The sequence below is a fragment of the Ptychodera flava genome, chromosome 13 (genome assembly GCF_041260155.1).
Source record: "Ptychodera flava strain L36383 chromosome 13, AS_Pfla_20210202, whole genome shotgun sequence".
Taxonomy (NCBI): Eukaryota; Metazoa; Hemichordata; class Enteropneusta; family Ptychoderidae; genus Ptychodera; species Ptychodera flava.
The window spans coordinates 1,056,761-1,076,496 of record NC_091940.1 but is presented as its reverse complement, the minus strand read 5'-3'; the positions used below and the strand labels follow the sequence as shown (position 1 = coordinate 1,076,496).

The 19,736-nt window shown below is 38.8% G+C and overlaps 1 protein-coding gene across 2 annotated transcripts in view; it reads left to right on the top strand.

The window, feature by feature from the left end:
- LOC139148632 (unconventional prefoldin RPB5 interactor-like) overlaps positions 1–19,736 on the top strand; it is a 72,594-nt gene that overhangs the window by 35,965 nt on the left and 16,893 nt on the right. For both annotated transcript variants that reach the window (XM_070720121.1, XM_070720120.1), the window contains exons 2-3: positions 12,077–12,166; positions 17,892–17,970. In XM_070720121.1, the coding sequence (XP_070576222.1) occupies positions 12,077–12,166; positions 17,892–17,970 (169 nt within the window). The remainder of the gene's footprint in view (positions 1–12,076; positions 12,167–17,891; positions 17,971–19,736) is intronic.

Sequence of the window (19,736 nt, the reverse complement as noted above, 5' to 3'; positions counted from 1 at the left end):
CATAGTTCTAGGTCTAAATAGGTGTGACCATTTCAGTTGATAGTGTAGCTGTTCAGAAGAATTGTTGCACAACTTATTACAGTGGGAACACTCAGTAAACATGTACTTCCTTAATTTGTGAAGTTTATTAGTGCAAAAGTAGCCCTGCGTTCAGGTGTGTTTGTTCCCGGCAACGGTCTGTGGTTAACTTGAGTCTCTGCGGCGAGATTCACAATGGCGATCTCCATGGGTAAATTTAAACGGCCAAAGCATACGGCTTTTTTAACAAGGTCGAGCGAGTAAGGCACTCCTGAACGGCGAAAATGTTGATGGTGTATAGCTGCCAATAAGCAAATATCCTTACTGATGTTAGAAACTTGTGTGAATTGGCTTCCTTGAAGATGAATTCGCAAGATTTTTCAGCTATTGTGACGTTATATCGGAAACAGATTTTCAGAGAAGGCGCCCGCTCATCCGCCCAGTACAGTCGACGTACTTCCGCATTCATATTGTGCAAATCCGCAAGTCTTGTCGCGATATTTGAACATTTAACTTGATCGTCAGTGAAACAAAAAGATGGTTCTCAATATCAAAACATTATGTGTTTTATATTTTAGGGTTCTGTTTCAGTAATAGACATGAACATTTGGATTTATGATCCGTGATTTCCGCGATCCGTGGCATGATTCAACCTGGCCGTGGATACGCACTGACTTTTTTGGTGATGACCCCTGACCCAAGTGTCATCGATACGCTGTGCGCTGTCCGAGCATCGCTTGCTAAATTCATGGAGCTACCAAAGCTCCATGCTAAATTCAAGCGTAAAGCAAATGTATCGAAAGTCTAACATGCACATATTTGTCAAGTCTTTGAGTATTTTACTTTTGAACTGCTATGAAAATGGATATCTACGTATAATTCGTTTGAAAAACTGGTATGCTGAAACAGGTTTCGTGCCGTTATAGTGCGATATGTACAGTACAGCAGTGATAGCGATTGCAGGTTTTTTACAAAGGCTGCGTTCACAAAAAAAGGTGGGGGGGGGGGGGGGCTGGAAGTATTCATTCAGGAAGGGGAAATCGAAAATTTTGGGGGTAGTAGAGGGGGACTTGAAAATTTGCTCTACCTGCAGGGGGCACTTGAAAATTTATTGGTTCCCTTTTATGTTTTACATTTTCCGATCCAAGTTTTTTTGTAGGTAATCTAATGAAGTGAATACCATTTTTATGTCATTCAAATGTTGTTATGTTAGTAATAATTTAACAGAATCTAGAACCATTTTGTCACATTCCATGACTTATATCTCGAAAAAATCTAACATGTGTGATTGTCATAAAAAATCTAACTTGAGCCTAGTAACAGGGCAGAAGCTGCAACCGTTGATGATTTTTGCAATCTATCTAATATATCAACTACAGTTTCCTGCTGTCTCCCTACAGCATGCTCAAACACACAATGTTCAGTTTGTCGACAAAACCTGTACATATAAATATGTATTTAGGTGATAGTTTGATTAGAGTTCAGACTGACAGTCAGTTGTCAGCACTGATACGTGGTACACATACACAGGCTGTGCTAGCAAGCTGAATACTGGACAGTTCAACATGCTGTAGAGAGTAGAACAAGAACGCAGTTGTATGATAAACTGAACAAAAATAGTGTCAAAATTATCAAAGTTAATACAACTTCTTCCTATGGGCAACTGTCACTATCAGATACCGCCCTGCTACTGTAGTATATACGTTAGCAGTGACAGAGATAGCTCTGACTCCGATATACATTGTAGTTGAAGAAGAGTTTGTGTCTCATGACAGTAAAACATTACCTAAACAAGATCAGGCCAGAAAGCAACACAAGGAAGAACACATGAAAATTTTTGCATTCTAGCATATGAGAATAATCAAATATTAAAGAAAAAAGAGGGGGTCACCGTGCTTGATTTTCTAAATTTTCACAGTTTTGTCAAAACATTATACAAAAGTAAAACTTTAAACAGTAAAGATGAAATGAAAAAATATATGACTAATTATTTATTTTTTAACCAAATTTGCAATTATTATGCCAAAAATTTCAGAGATTAATACATTTATTTGATGGAATATTTTAACCTTCCCGTATTGTAAATTTTGAGTAGTATCTAAATCATATATGTCTTGTACTTTTGAAACCACATTTTTGGTAGGTCACCGTGCTCAGTTTAAGACGCCATATTTGATTTCTTGAAAATCGCAATTTATCTCTACAAATCTTCTTCTCCTGAACCAAAACACTGATGGAAGTGAAATTCCACTTTTGTCATTCTTAGTGAGAGCTCTTTCAGGTTTGTGAAAGGCAATTAGATCGCTCACATGTTTTTGCCGCCACATTGTATTTTGCAGGGAACAGATAAATGTGAGATGATGTTCAAAATTCTTCTTTACAAGAACTTGACTGTTTTCAAGCTAAAATTTTGCACATAATATAACCAGTGGAAGATTTGGAAACCAAGTTAATCGCTTGGGCCCGCCAACGCTGCTTGCAGCTTTAATCTTCTTCTTCTTCTTCTTCCGCTCTTTTTTGTCGACCTAGAACTCAATCACCGCTTACCGCAAACTTCTGAAACTTGCAGGGCTAATAGGTACCTATGAGATCTCGTGCACCTGGGTATACAAATTTCGATTGGTCACATGACCTGGCGGCCATATTGGATTTTCCAAAAACCTAAAAATGGCTTCTCCAGAAGACCCAGGGGTCTAGTCGATTTGAAATTTTTTGTATAGCAAGCATGGCCTAAGGTCTTAAGAATTTGCCAATAAAATCGCATGCGGTCACGTGACCTTGGCCGCCATATTGGATTTTGCGAAAATCGTGATTTAATCTTTAAAATCTTCTTCTCCAGAACCAACTCACCGATTTGACTGAAATTTAAGATGTAACATCTTAAGTGTGATCTCTTTCAAGTTTGCGAAAGGCATTTTGATCGGTCACGTGGTTTGGCCGCCATATTGGATTTTGCAAAAATCGTGATTTAATCTTCAAAAATCTTCTTCTCCAGAACAAACACACCGATTCAACTGAAATTTAAGATGTAGCATCTTAAGTGTGATCTCTTTCAAGTTTGCGAAAGGCGTTTTAATCGGTCACGTGGTCTGGCCGCCATATTGGATTTTTGCGAAAATCGTGATTTAATCTTTAAAAATCTTCTTCTCCAGAACCAAAACACCGATTCAAATGAAATTTCACATATAACATCTTAAGTGTGATCTCTTTCAAGTTTGCGAAACGCGTTTTGATCGGTCACTTGGTCTGGCCGCCATATTGGATTTTGCGAAAATCTGATTTAATTGTTGAAAATCTTCTTCTCCAGAACCAACACACCGATTCGACTGAAATTTGACATGTAACATCTTAAGTGTAATCTCTTTTGAGTTTGCGAAAGGCGTTTTGATCGGTCACATGGTTTGGCTGCCATATTGGATTTTGCGAAAAATCTGATTAATTGTTGAAAATCTTCTTCTCCAGAACCAACACACAGATTCGACTGAAATTTGACATGTGATATCTTAAGTGTAATCTCTTTTGAGTTTGCGAAAGACCTTTTGATCGGTCACGTGGTTTGGCCGCCATATTGGATTTTTCGAAAATCGTGATTTAATCTTTAAAAATCTACTTCTCCCGAACAAACATCGAATTGACTGAAATTTTGCATATACCATCTTTAAAGTGATGTGTTTCAAGTTTGTGAAATAGGTTTTGATCGGTCTCGTGGTTTGGCCGCCATATTGGATTTTCCGTAAAATATTAAATTCCAAGTGAAACGTACAGTAACTATTAGATGATGTTCAAAATCCTACTTTTTCAAGCTCGAATTTTGCACATAATATCATTATTGCAAGATTTTTCAACCATGTTCACCGCTTGGGCCCCGCCAACGCTGCTTGCAGCTTTAATTAGGGGCCCAAGCCTACCGGCTGGGCCCCTATTGGTTTTATAGGAGTTCAATATTCTTCTTCTTCTTCTTCTTCTTCTTCTTCTTCCGCTCTTTTTTTGTCGACCTAGAACTCAAACCACCGCTTACCGCAAACTTCTGAAACTTGCAGGGCTAATAGGTACCTATGAGATCTCGTGCACCTGGGTATACAAATTTTGATTGGTCACGTGACCTGGCGGCCATATTGGATTTTTCAAAAACCTAAAAATGGCTTCTCCAGACGACCCAGGGGTCTAGTCGATTTGAAATTTTTTGTATAGCAAGCATGGCCTGAGGTCTTAAGAATTTGCTAATAAAATCGCATGCGGTCACGTGACCTGGCCGCCATATTGGATTTTGCAAAATCGTGATTTAATCTTTAAAAATCTTCTTCTCCAGAACCAAAACACCGATTTGACTGAAATTTCACATGTAACATCTTAAGTGTGATCTCTTTCAAGTTTGCAAAAGGCTTTTTGATCGGTCACGTGGTTTGGCCGCCATATTGGATTTTGCAAAAATCGTGATTTAATCTTCAAAAATCTTCTTCTCCAGAACGAACACACCGATTCAACTGAAATTTGACATGTAGCATCTTAAGTGTGATCTCTTTCAAGTTTGCGAAAGGCGTTTTAATCGGTCACGTGGTCTGGCCGCCATATTGGATTTTTGCGAAAATCCTCATTTAATCTTTAAAAATCTTCTTCTCCTGAACCAACACACCGATTCGACTGAAATTTGACATATAACATCTTAAGTGTGATCTCTTTCAAGTTTGCGAAAGGCGTTTTGATCGGTCACATGGTTTGGCCGCCATATTGGATTTTGCGAAAATCGTGATTTAATCTTTAAAAATCTTCTACTCCAGAACCAATACACAGATTCGATTGAAATTTGACATGTAACATCTTTAGTGTGATCTCTTTCAAGTTTGCGAAAGGCCTTTTGATCGGTCACGTGGTTTGGCCGCCATATTGGATTTTGCAAAAATCGTGATTTAATCTTCAAAAATCTTCTTCTCCAGAACAAACACACCGATTCAACTGAAATTTGACATGTAGCATCTTAAGTGTGATCTCTTTCAAGTTTGCGAAAGGCGTTTTAATCGGTCACGTGGTCTGGCCGCCATATTGGATTTTTGCGAAAATCGTCATTTAATCTTTAAAAATCTTCTTCTCCTGAACCAACACACCGATTCGACTGAAATTTGACATATAACATCTTAAGTGTGATCTCTTTCAAGTTTGCGAAAGGCGTTTTGATCGGTCACATGGTTTGGCCGCCATATTGGATTTTGCGAAAATCGTGATTTAATCTTTAAAAATCTTCTACTCCAGAACCAATACACAGATTCGATTGAAATTTGACATGTAACATCTTTAGTGTGATCTCTTTCAAGTTTGCGAAAGGCGTTTTGATCGGTCACGTGGTTTGGCCGCCATATTGGATTTTGCGAAAATCGTGATTTAATCTTTAAAAATCTTCTTCTCCCGAACAAACATCGAATTGACTGAAATTTTGCATAAACCATCTTTAAAGTGATGTGGTTCAAGTTTGTGAAATAGGTTTTGATCGGTCTCGTGGTTGGCCGCCATATTGGATTTTCCGTAAAATATTAAATTCCAAGTGAAACGTACAGCAACTATTAGATGATGTTCAAAATCTACTACTTTTCAAGCTCGAATTTTGCACATAATATCTTATTGCAAGATTTTTCAACCATGTTCACCGCTTGGGCCCCGCCAACGCTGCTTGCAGCTTTAATTCTTCTTCTTCTTCTTCCGCTCTTTTTTTGTCGACCTAGAACTCAACCACCGCTTACCGCAAACTTCTGAAACTTGCAGGGCTAATAGGTACCTATGAGATCTCGTGCACCTGGGTATACAAATTTCGATTGGTCACGTGACCTGGCGGCCATATTGGATTTTCCAAAAACCTAAAAATGGCTTCTCCAGAAGACCCAGGGGTCTAGTCGATTTGAAATTTTTTGTATAGCAAGCATGGTCTAAGGTCTTAAGAATTTGCCAATAAAATCGCATGCGGTCACGTGACCTTGGCCGCCATATTGGATTTTGCAAAAATCGTGATTTAATCTTTAAAAATCTTCTTCTCCAGAACCAAAACACCGATTTGACTGAAATTTCACATGTAACATCTTAAGTGTGATCTCTTTAAGTTTGCGAAAGGCGTTTTGATCGGTCACGTGGTTTGGCCGCCATATTGGATTTTGCAAAAATCGTGATTTAATCTTCAAAAATCTTCTTCTCCAGAACAAACACACCGATTCAACTGAAATTTGACATGTAGCATCTTAAGTGTGATCTCTTTCAAGTTTGCGAAAGGCGTTTTAATCGGTCACGTGGTCTGGCCGCCATATTGGATTTTTGCGAAAATCGTGATTTAATCTTCAAAAATCTTCTTCTCCAGAACAAACACACCGATTCAACTGAAATTTGACATGTAGCATCTTAAGTGTGATCTCTTTCAAGTTTGCGAAACGCGTTTTGATCGGTCTCTTGGTCTGGCCGCCATATTGGATTTTGCAAAAAATCTGATTTAATTGTTGAAAATCTTCTTCTCCAGAACCAACACACGATTCGACTGAAATTGACATGTAACATTGTAAGTGTAATCTCTTTCGAGTTTGCGAAAGGCGTTTTGATCGGTCACATGGTTTGGCCGCCATATTGGATTTTGCGAAAATCGTGATTTAATCTTTAAAAATCTTCTACTCCAGAACCAATACACAGATTCGATTGAAATTTGACATGTAACATCTTTAGTGTGATTTCTTTCAAGTTTGCGAAAGGCCTTTTGATCGGTCACATGGTTTGGCCGCCATATTGGATTTTTCAAAAATCGTGATTTAATCTTTAAAAATCTTCTTCTCCCGAACAAACATCGAATTGACTGAAATTTTGCATATACCATCTTTAAAGTGATGTGTTTCAAGTTTGTGAAATAGGTTTTGATCGGTCTCGTGGTTTGGCCGCCATATTGGATTTTCGTAAAATATTAAATTCCAAGTGAAACGTACAGTAACTATTAGATGATGTTCAAAATCCTACTTTTTCAAGCTCGAATTTTGCACATAATATCATTAGTGCAAGATTTTTCAACAATGTTATCCGCTTGGGCCCCGCCAACGCTGCTTGCAGCTTTAATTTTGTAATCTTAATTACTGTCAACTTAGCTTTACTAACTTATTCTAACCTCATTATTCTTACACTACTGTTATACCTTATAACCACAAAATTTCAAGAGATGCATATATGATTGTCACTTAACAAACAATTTACAAATATGTCTTCTGCTGTTTTCTCCATATACATATACATGTCCCTTTTCTCATAAAAATGGGCTTAAAATCGCAATGTGAAAAATAGTCTTTCAGCTGTATGTTGCTCATTGACTTCGTGGTCTGTCTAATTAGTCTCCACGGACACCGTCCGGGGGGACTTATAGGTTTGGTCATGTCCGTGTGTGCGTGCCTGCGTCCGTGTGTGCATCCATCCGTCTGTTCACGCAGATACCTCAGACATGCCCTGGTCAATTTCTTTCAAACTTTGCACAAGGATAGTACCCTACCCCATACAGATGCAAGTTGATTTGGCCATGTTAGAGGACTTTTTAGTTTACACCACCATAGACTGCCATGTATAAGTCAGCTGTCTATAGAATCCCATGTATAAGGCCAAGTAAAATAAAAATTTAGTTTGTCATCATATTCATATTGCAAAAAGGATTCAGTGACACAGTTTTTAGTCCCCATGGATGAAGTCCAGGGCCTTACAGATTGGGTCATGTCCCTCCGTTCACGCAGATATATAAAATATTTTGACAAATCTCCCGTGACCTCGGTGACCTTTGACCTCAAATAAACATATTTGTCCATAACTCAGTAACCACAAGTGCTACACCCTTCATATATGGTATGATGGGACACCTTATGACGCCACATATTGTACCTCATTAATTATGTGCATATCTAATTTTGAGCGAGTCGATAGAGCTAGGTCTGATTTTTGGTATATAGGGATGACTTAGCAATTAAATTTTTTGACAAAATGTCACATGACCTCAGTGACATTTGCAGTGTTCTCCACAAGGGGTTTTGACGGGCGGTGCGCCCGGCTTCTTTTTGTCGCCGCCCACCTTTAATCTCGCCCGCCCGCCTTTAATCTCGCCCGCCCACCTTTGTTTTCTGTCGCCTAAACTGTTTTCACAGTCAGTTGTCCGAACATCTGAAAGCCTATTGAATAAAAATGACAGCAACTGACAACGTCGTGTAATAAAGAGGGACGTTCACACATCTGTCGGTTTGTTTTGCGACTGCATGCAATCCTCAATGTTCTCCCCAGGCCCCGACGGCCCCGATCCTTTATTTTTTTTCGCCCGATCCTGTTTCATATCCGCCGGCGCCGATACTCTTTAGTAAATGTGGTTGAAGACCTATGTTTTCTAGCAGCGGCGATTTTGTCACGCTCTTATTTCAGCAAGCTTTTCAAGTGTGAAACGGCCGTAGTGCCGATGAACACTGGCTAAGACTTCAATTCAAAAAGCTTGAAATGTGTTAAGCTGCCGACCGTACCGTACAGACACCGTCCATTTCATACAACGGACACGGTACACTCGAAGGCTCGGTGTTGCATTTTTGCCAGCGGACACTCAGTCAAAGCATCTATGCTATTGTCAACTGCCATTGCCGCCAATGTCTCGTACTTGTAAGGATCCGAAGGTCAGGAAAAGTGATTTCGATCAGATCTGGCTAAAATCGTACGATTGGTTGAGACAAATATCAGATGCAAAAAAAGTATGGTACTTCGCGTGCTCAGGTCGTTGCGTATCCGAGCCAAGTTAGCCATTTTGAGATCCGTGTACGTCCACATGACGTTGAAGCCATGTGTGTCATTTCCTGTCACGCATTCGTAACTTGCATGGATTCATTCGATTGACTTTGAGAAGCAGTTGCGTTTGATCAAGTTTCAAAATCCGTGACCGTTTTAAAATATCAAAGCACAATGAAATGAAGTAAAAAGAAACTGCACGAGCTAAAATCATCATTCGTGTGATCATCCGAATACAGCAGCTATGTGCCATGCCGTACATACGGTTCTGTAGGCCTACTGTATAGTTCAAAGGTCGCGTGTGATCGAGATCTAGTGCGCCAGCGTGCTCCACACAAACATGCATGGCAGCCTACGCCGCGCAGTTGTCGAAGTTTTGTACGTTTGCCGAACTAAGAGTCGATGAAATTTCAAATCTTTCTCTTGGAAATACTTGGTATCATTTTTTTCGGGCCTCCCTTTATTATGAATTGAGTTTTAAAGTCAACGTATGTTTCTCTGCAGGCATGCTCCGCTGACTCCGCATTGTAACTTAGTGCATTATTCAGTCCCGTGTCAACTTGTCATGGACGTAAAAAAAGACGTTCATGGCTTTACCAATCCGGCTACAGACAAACATATAGTAACAGAGGGTCACATGAAAACGTGCCACCATTTGCCACCGATTATTTCGAACACTGATTACTTCTCATGTAGGCCTACTTTTGAATTTTCATGTTGGTATTGTGCAATATATTTACTAAATTGTGTATTGTTTGTATTAGTTCAATGTGTTTTTTTTGACTTTTGATGTTTTATTATTTATTTAAAGTAAATAGACAGGATTTAAATGTGAAAATAAATTGTATAGCTTGCCATTAATCACTGCTGAATGGAGAAAAATATTGAGAATGTCAGAAGTATATCTCATCACTGGAGTGCCTTGTGAATAGCCCTGGTGATATGTAAATTGTATGCAAATATTATGCAAATACATATGCTAATTAGCCGCCCGCCTTTAATTTCATTTGTGGAGAACACTGATTTGACCTGAAATATACATATTTGTCCATAACTCAGTAACCACAAGTGCTACACCCTTCATATATGGTATGATGGGACACCTCATGACGCCACATATTGTACCTCATTAATTATGAGTAGTTTCACAATGTGCCAGTTGTGATCAAGTGCCATTGGCCCGATTTTTTTTCAAATTATTTAGTAATTGTCTGACCCGTCATATTCGTAAGCGTGACCTTTGCGTTCTGTACAGTACTTTTACGTGCATTTTGTGTGACTTTTGCCGTGCTCTTTCGGCATCGCTTTCAATTTTTTGCTGCGTCGGCGGCTATTTCTATCGATAAACTTGTGTCACAGATTTGCAAATGATACGAAGCTTTTTCTTACGGTCTCTTACCATGTTCTCACAAAAATAAAACATGTACGTGAATGTAGTTGACACTATACTTTTTAGTACTTTGATTACTATCAACATCACGCCCCAGCACTAGTTCCCAGAACTTGCACAAGTAGCCTTGAGTGATGCAGAAACTTCTTGGGTCGAGGTGCCAAAACAACTTTGGGCCTGAAATTGGGAGGCCGAAACATCTTGGGCTGAAAAGTCTTGGTGCCGAAACGTCTAGAAACCGCCCCCTTCCCGAAGGGGGCCCGGAGGAGTGGGGTCCAACTTTTCACACCAAAACCAGTTCACCCCACACAACTTCCCCCAAAACCATTTCGTACCAAAACCACCTCGTCTCAAGTACTACCTCGTCCAACGCCACTTCGCCTGAGTCGTACTAAAATCACTACACCCAAAGTATAGTACCATCAACTCATCCTAAAATAACGATGCCATGACGTATCCTAACATTGTTTTCACCTGCAAATTGGTTTGCGATAAGTTTTGGGCAGAGTGGCATTGATTTTAGGGCTAAATGGTATGGGGCGAGATGGTATGGTCAGTAGTGGTTTTGGTGTGTGTCTGGGAACCCCTGGAGTTGCCAGTGTATACTACGGAGACAGGGGCCCTTTACTCTCTGAAGTATACAATGCCTACTGGCAACTTTAGGCACATGTGCACTAATGCGTATGGAAATACACGTTCGGCTATGCGCGCCTACACACGTGGGTTTGTTTGTACCGTGGTCCATTCGAATTCCGGGTTTGACCTATTAACACTCATCAACAGCTTGGTTATTAGTTAGCTGCAAAATTGTAGCTCTACGGTTAATGTAGTATAGTGTTTAGCCGTCAGTTGTGATAAATTGGTAGGACCAAATGCAGTAAATGTGTGGTACATCAAAATGCCACGCCATTTGCGGGCATTGTAGTTCTGCTAGTTAGCGAGGTCACAAAAACCAAAACTAACCAACCCCCTCACCGTAGAGCTACAGTTTTGCAGCTAGATTATTAGGGACCTACCATGACCAGAAATCTGCTCAAAAGTCACCAAACTATTGCCGTTATTCCAGTGTTTTCCAACATGACTACTCGGAAACTGTTCCTTTTCGGGTGTAATAACCAAGTTGTCGATGAGTGTTGGCAATTGTAATTTGGGTGGAAACTTTTCGAAATATCGCCAAACAAAACTGGAACAAGTGTGCTGGCGGTTATACTGTTGTCTATGGACATTCCCATAGCTGATGTGGTGGGGTTAACACTGCAGGTATGGACCAACAGCTATGATACTTCATCATCAGGCATGAATCTGAAGGTGCTGTGAAAGGCCAAATACCTACACACATGATACATACATTTTTTGATCAAAATTTGTCTATATAAGTCCTTAAGGCTAGGTTTAAGCAGTTCACAACAATATTTCTTGATTCATCATATACACCAGTTGTTGATGATTTCCACCATCTTTGGGCGTGGATGAGGAGACAACCGGCGGCTTTATCAGAAAATCAATCAATATACAGATATAATCACAGCATAGTGACCATCATATAGCTACATGTACTGGCATGCACTAGGCATGGCCTTCTGCACACGTCCCGTCAATGACGTCATCCTAGCTTAGGTAGATGTCACAAAATGTCGTGATTGAATATATACCATGTTACAGTAAATCCTCAAAATATAGCGGCCTGACGGAAACAAATTACCAGGCGCCAGCCCAAAAATGTTGCACCTAAAATAGCACCAGGGTCTGTGAAAATGGGGCCACAGCTGATTTTTTTTGCGCAATGACACACTCTAGGTCAAACACTGCGTAAATTAACAAATAGATTTATAAGCTGGTGTTGTACTTGTAGGCAGCAGTATTTCACAAGAGGTGTATGTAGTTGATGATTGTTAATTCTTCTTCTGATAGGATGGAAGATATTGACTGGCTGCAGTATGACAGACTTGGAGGAGTGTATAAAGAAGCACTTATGGAATGTGATCAAGAAATAAAACAGTGGTAAGCATTATTTGTTCTCATGTTGTAAATTTAAGCAATAACCCCCGCCGCAGGAGGGTATACACGAGGTTTTGGTACAATGCGCGACATATAGCACAAGCCGAGAGGCGAGTGCTGCATGTATATTAAGGAGCGAATTGTACCAAAATTGAGTGTACACCCGACTGTGGCCAGAGTTATTGCTTTTATATTATATCAACATGTGTGTCTTTGTTCTTTGTTGTCTTAGTTTGGTATTTTCGTCACTTTAAGCCCCAAATGCAGAAAACGGATGTATGAGAGTTCAAACGTCGGAAATCCAGCGCCCAAGACAGAGCATTTTTAGTCCCTGCAGACGAAGTCCGGCGGGGACTTATAGATTGGGTCCCACGCGTCCATCCATCCGTCCGTCCGTCGGTCCGCAGCCGTTTCTCAGACACTGCTGAACTAATTTTGTTCAAATTTGGCACAAAGGCATAGCACTATGACCTACAGATGCACATCGATTTATTTTGCGATGCGATTCAATATGGCCGAAAGGGTGCCATATTTTTGCGATTTTTCATGTCTTTGAACCATAAATCAAACATCCTTTAACCGATTCTGTTCAAACTTGGCACAAAGGCATAACACTATGGCCTACATATGCATGTAGAATTATATTGCGATACGATCCAATATGAGTGTGAGGCGGCCATTTTGTTTGCGATTTTTCGTGTCTTTGAACCATAACTCAAACATCCTTGAACCGATTCCGTTCAAACTTGGCACAAAGGCATAGCACTATGACCTACAGATGCACATTGATTATTTTGCGATACGATTCAATATGGCCGCAAGGTGGCCATATTTTTGCGATTTTTCATGTCTTTGAACCATAACTCAAAGATCCTTGAACCGATTCTGTTCAAACTTGGCACAAAGGCATACAACATGGCACAAAGGCATAACACTATGGCCTACATATGCAGTCAAATTATATTGCGATACAATCCAATTTGGGCGTGAGGTGGCCATTTTGTTTGTGATTTTTCGTGTCTTTGAACCATAACTCTAACATCCTTGAACCGATTCCCTTCAAACTTGGCACAAAGGCATAGCACTATGACCTACAGATGCACATCGATTTATTTTGCGATACGATCCAATATGGCCGCAAGGTTGCCATATTTTTGCGATTTTTCATGTCTTTGAACACTAACTCAAACATCCTTGAACCGATTCTGTTCAAACTTGGCACAAAGGCATAGCACTATGACCTACAGATGCACATTGATTATTTTGCGATACGATTCAATATGGCCGCAAGGTGGCCATATTTTTGCGATTTTTCATGTCTTTGAACCATAACTCAAAGATCCTTGAACCGATTCTGTTCAAACTTGGCACAAAGGCATAACACTATGGCCTACATATGCATGTAGAATTATATTGCGATACAATCCAATTTGGGCGTGAGGTGGCCATTTTGTTTGTGATTTTTCGTGTCTTTGAACCATAACTCTAACATCCTTGAACCGATTCCCTTCAAACTTGGCACAAAGGCATAGCACTATAACCTACAGATGCACATCGATTTATTTTGCCATATGATCCAATATGGTCGCAAGGGTGCCATATTTTTGCGATTTTTCATGTCTTTGAACCATAACTCAAATATCCTTGAACTGATTCTGTTCAAACTTGGCATGAAGGCATAACACTATGGCCTACATATGCATGTCGAATTATATTGCGATACGATCCAATATGGGCGCGAGGCGGCCATTTTGTTTGTGATTTTTTGTGTCTTTGAACCAGAACTCAAATATCCTTGAACCGATTCCGTTCAAACTTGGCACAAAGGCATAACACTATGGCCTACATATACATGTCAATTTACTTCGTGACATGTTCCAATATGGCTGCAAGATTGTCATTTTTTTCCAATATTGCTGCCAGATGGTCATTTTTGGATTTTATCATGTCTTTGAGGCTTAATCATATGCAAATATTCCTTAACCAATGTTGTTGAGACTTGGTACAAAGATAAAGTACTATGGCATACATATGCATGTCTACTAATTTTGTGCTATGATCCATATGGTCAATAGACAGCCATTTGATTTCAATTTTGGTGTGATTTTTTTATGTCTGAGAAACATAAACATAGGTCACTGTCCTCCGATGGACTGATTTTGTTTAAACGTGATATGGCTGCATTCTTGTGCACATTAATTTGTTTCATTATATGATCAGAAATGGCTGATTACAACAACATACCTGATCCCATACCATTTCTAAAATTCCACCAAACCATGTGTATAGTATGTGCCATCATGACACTAGAGGCAGTGAGGGCATCGTTATGTGTGATGTAATCAAAAGTTCCTTCAATGGTCATTACCAGCAGAGATGGGTCAATTTTATTGAACGTTCCTCAGATTACTTTATTATGCAAGTCACAGGCCTGATGCACCCATTGCATCAATGTCATTCCACAGCTACTTAGACCACAGCTACCTAGCAGGGCTCAAAGTTTATATTTTCAGTTAGGGGCATTTTGCCCCTAAGTCAAAATTTTTAGGAGCAAACCAAAAAATTAGGAGCATTTTTGAAATGGTGATGACATATTAATAACATCTTACTTTTTATTTCCCAGTTCAACTATTGTTTACATTTGAAATTCACACACAGAATTCAACAACGCGTAATGTCTCACAAGGGTCATGACCTTATCATTAAACATTTGACGTCGCCCAGCCAGACAATGGCGAGCACGTCCGACTGTCCTGTTTATTCTTTCCTGATCAATTTTCAGACAAATCACTGTTTTCATCATTATTAGTTTCAATAACATCTATAGCAGTCGGCCAATGTCTGAAGGTTGGGCGTCTTGCACGCGTAGATAAGTTCAGCCATCGAAGAACGGCGGAGGTGGGATCATATTGATCAACGGCAGGGCCTTCAAGTCCTATCCGGATGAGATCTTCCGTCGTTGATACGTTTAGGCAACTCCGTACGTCGCGTTTGATCCTTCCCTGTGCTGAAAATCCTCGCTCACATTGTGTGGCTGAAATCGGCATTACTAGCAATGAGTGGGATTTCGTTTACTAGAATTTGTTTCGTGTCCTTCATCGGCAGATCCAGTCTCAGTCTGATCAATTTTACGTTTTCCTTGCTTGGCAAAATATCGATCAAGCGGGCCCGACATCGTGGACTTACGTATACGCACTGCACTGACTGCTTGAACACTGATGGGAATTTACTGTACGTGAGAATTTTGTTTTTGGAGGTGGACTTGCTCAGTGTACGTAAACTTGTGATCACTATTGGCCAAATTAATGACAGCAAATGACATGAGCTTGCCTTCTGATTGGTTCTTAATTATTTTTTGATTAAATTCATTGCATGTTTGACAGCTAACGAGACACTGTTTCCAATCCATATCAAAACAAAGTCGGCGATGGACGCGCGCTCGCCTTTGTGTGGCTGGGCGCCGTCAAATGTTTATTGCCTATACGGTCATGACCCTTGATGAGTGTCTGCGTACTGCTGCGTTGTAAATGCAGGTAGCCCCACGTAAGATTTCAGTCGCTAAATGCGACTAACCGACACAAGTTAGTCGCAACTCCTAAAATTTGGTCGCATATGCGACTGAAATGGTCGCAACTTTGAGCCCTGCCTAGACACCAAAGATTATAACAAAATGGACACGCAGGGACTGTGTCATCAACGATGACTTGTTAGCTACTATAGACTATAGTCTATAGAAACTATTGGGATGGGTATCCGTCCGGCGTCCGTCGTCAGTCTGTATGTATGTATGTATGTATGTCCGTTTGTGAGGCGTCCGTCCACTCAAATATCTTGAGAACCGCAGTACTTACTGATTTGATATTTGTTGTGTAGATTAAAAATATGATTTTGAGAAACTAATTTTTTTTATTTTTTGATATTGTTGAAAATAGGCAAATTAATGCCAAAAAAGTTGTTTTTGGTAAAAAATCTTCTTCTTCTTCATAACCGCTGGGCAGACAGCTTTGTTATTTGGTATACAGGTCCCTAAGGATAACCCAACTTAGATTTGTTCAAATTGTGATGAAATATGCAAATGTGTATTTTTAAAGAATTTTTTTGTCATTTTTGGTCAAAATTTGACTTACATTGTATGTAATTCTTGTACTGTATAAACTCTATCAATTCACCCAGAAAAAAAATAATTAATATGATTTTAAATAATTGAATTAATTAGGAAATCATCAAAGCCAAAATAATTTTAGTGTGGAATTATCAGAAAGTTCAACTTTTTTTGACAGTTCATAGTGAAATGCTTACCATCTTGGAGGATTAAAACATGTAAAGGCAACTTTCCTGAATCCCAACTTTGATATATTCTGAACCACCATTTATGTTATCTAAAAGAAATTGCTCATAATAGTTTGTCATGATAGGGTGGTCAAATAAATAGAGATAGAGAAAGTTCTAATTGTCATTTATGGTTGACTTGGTAAGGATAAAATAAGATTACTTTTTGAGGAAAAAAATAGAGTGGTCAATTAAAGAGTGGTCAAAGTGATAGGGTTTTTATGGTAAAGCTGGGCTGTAAGATTCCTCGTGCTATTTATAGCAATTATGCAATCTGTGTAAACAGTGCAATGAAAGTGTAACATGATTCCTTATAATGATTTTGATGACCTTGAACTTCTTAAGTTACAAACATTTGTCTCTTCAGTGTGCTTTCACTGAGTACATACAGTCTCAACTTATTCAACAGAACTTACTTACAATGTTAATTTGAAAGTTAAAATGTGCTTGGTTAATAGGATGAAAATACTGATATTTTAAAGATTATAACCAGATCAAGATTCTTCATAACCTGACAGATATGCTGTTTTATTATGACGTAAATCTTGATTTAAGCAAGTCTTGTTTACTTTAATTAGAATGTAAATAACTCGTTTATTTGCTATTATAGACTAATATAGTCTGATGAAATATGCAAATCTGTATTTTTACGGAATTTTTTTCCATTTTTGGTCAGGCCATCCTGAAATGAGCTATCAAAGATATCCACCTTCTTCATCAATACATGTGTCACAAAAGGTTATTCTCTACATAACACAGCAGAGCTCTGTCAACTGTTGAGTTGCTTGTTTTTTCAAAACCGCTGGTCAGACAGCTTTAATATTTGGTTTACGTGTCCCTAGGATGACCTTAGTGAGATAATTTCATACTGTCAGGAAATACTTAATTTTGTATCCATGTCTTATAGTAGCTTCAGGGACTTTGGCCCTATGTTTATAAGTTTGGATTGTGTGGACAACAGATGCACACAGTGTCCCACGATGACATACGCACAACGTTCATCAACATTGCATTTTATTGACATGCAACGTGAACATGTTCACTAACTTGTGACCTGCTAGCTGCAGACACAGAAAATGGGTCATACACTATTAATACATACACTATTAATGCACATCAATTTGTTTTTCAATGTGATCCAATATGGCCGCAAAGGGGCAATTTGTTACAATGTTTTCATATCTAAAGCGATAACTCACACATGCCTGGACCAATTTCATTCCAAGTTCACACAAGGCTAGCACATTATGACTAACATCTGTAGACCAATTTCTTTGCAACAATGTGTCCGTTTCTTCTGACCAACATCTGCAGGTCATATTTCTTTGCAAAGATTGTGTTCACATTTTTATATGTACATGTAAAACAATTCTATTTATTGATGTTCTTTGCTTTCTAGGAATAAATGCAAATCAGACTACAATGCAGTACTGGAAAGATTGCAGACTTTACCACATGAAGTTTCATATGATATCATGGTAAGTGCTGTTTGCAGAAATCCTTTCACTTCCTATTCAAAATAGTAGAGCACACAGAATTGAGAGCTGTATTCAACATATACACTTTTTAAAATAATTTCATTCCTTGTTTAGTAGACCTTTACAAACAAATGCTAAGGCATAATTAGTATTAAAGGGGAACAGATTTATGAAGTTCAAAGCACTCAATATATGGGGTTGACCCAAACTTACCTGGAAAGAACATACAAATAAAGTTAACAAAACAATAAGTTCGAAGGCAGGTATATTATATAAAATTAAGCACATTGTCCCTCAACCAATATTGTTACTACTTTATAATTGTTTCATTTGACCACACATCTCTTACTCGTTAGAAGTTTGGGGGAATACTTAATACACCACTTACCTTAAGCCTATACATCTTACCCAAAAACGAATAGTATGTACCGGTACTCTTACAAACTCCAACGGATTTGAGCACACACCACCACCGTTTCATAAGTGGGCAATTCTTGATATTTAAGCAATATTCTTATCAAACTGTACTATTTGTTTACAATAATATATTGTGGAAATTTTCCTTCAGAAATTCCTTGTTACCTTTCAAGCATTCAACATCTGTATCCTACTCGATCGAAAGATAAGGGAAAACTTCTCATCCCTAAATATACCACTAATATTGGACAGCGTTCCATGAAATACTCTGGTGTTACACTCTTGAACCAAACCCCAGAAAAGTATAAGATCTTTCAGATCTAAGTCAAAAGTTAAAAGAGACCTGAAACATCATCTCTTGTTTATCTGACAGGTTTCTTCTCTCTCATGTACATTTTCTACCATAAAAATTTTATAATTTATGTACTTACATTGACATAGAATTTATTTTGAATATAGAGGATAGGTCACAATGTTCAACATGACGCCCTATGGCAAATTGATAAAGTCAGCGGTTATGAATGGTAGGGGGCTAGGCTCAATTAGTATGATGCTATTTTCTACGGTAGTCCCTACCCAATTTATTAATCCTTAATGTGTCTGTGTTCTATTTTCTTTCTGTTTGATTGGGAAATAAATATCCTTATCCTTATATCCTTATCCAATTATCCCAAAATGTTGTCTAAGGTGGTGATGGAGGAAAGATTTATAGACAATTTTGAAAAGTTCTCACAAGATATCCTTTAATTTTCAAGACATCCAAAAATTATAACTGCAAATCTTTGATATCATCATAGATTCAGCAATGGCTTGAAATAACCCTTTTTCTGTCAGACAGTATCACCTCCCGATCTGAAAAGTCAGAATAAAGTGCTATGAGCCAAATCCCTATGTATTTTCACCCATTTGGCTAACAATGCTATTATAGCAGCTTTAGTCTGTAAAAAATCATATTACAGTATCTCGGTTTTCAAGGGCTTTCAGATATTCAATTTTTTGTTAAAATGCTCCATGTTTTTCCTTCACTAATTTTAACCAACTTGCTAATGGTGAAATGTGAACTTGGCAAGAAATACATATGTAATAGCAGCCTGTCAAACTGCTGGAGATCTAGGCTAATCTGACTGACTACTGATATATTCCAAAAATTAGTCATCCTAGTGAACAACCGATGTACCGGTACACCTTATTATTAAAGTTTCTATGCCCTTGTATCAATGTCATGCTGTTCTCTGTATCTCAGATATCAGTATCCTTTAGTACGGTACTTCTGATGCTAATCATCCCTCTTGGTAGAATGCATTATTCTAGAGAAGCAGACAGAACAAGACGGACGTGTACATAAACAT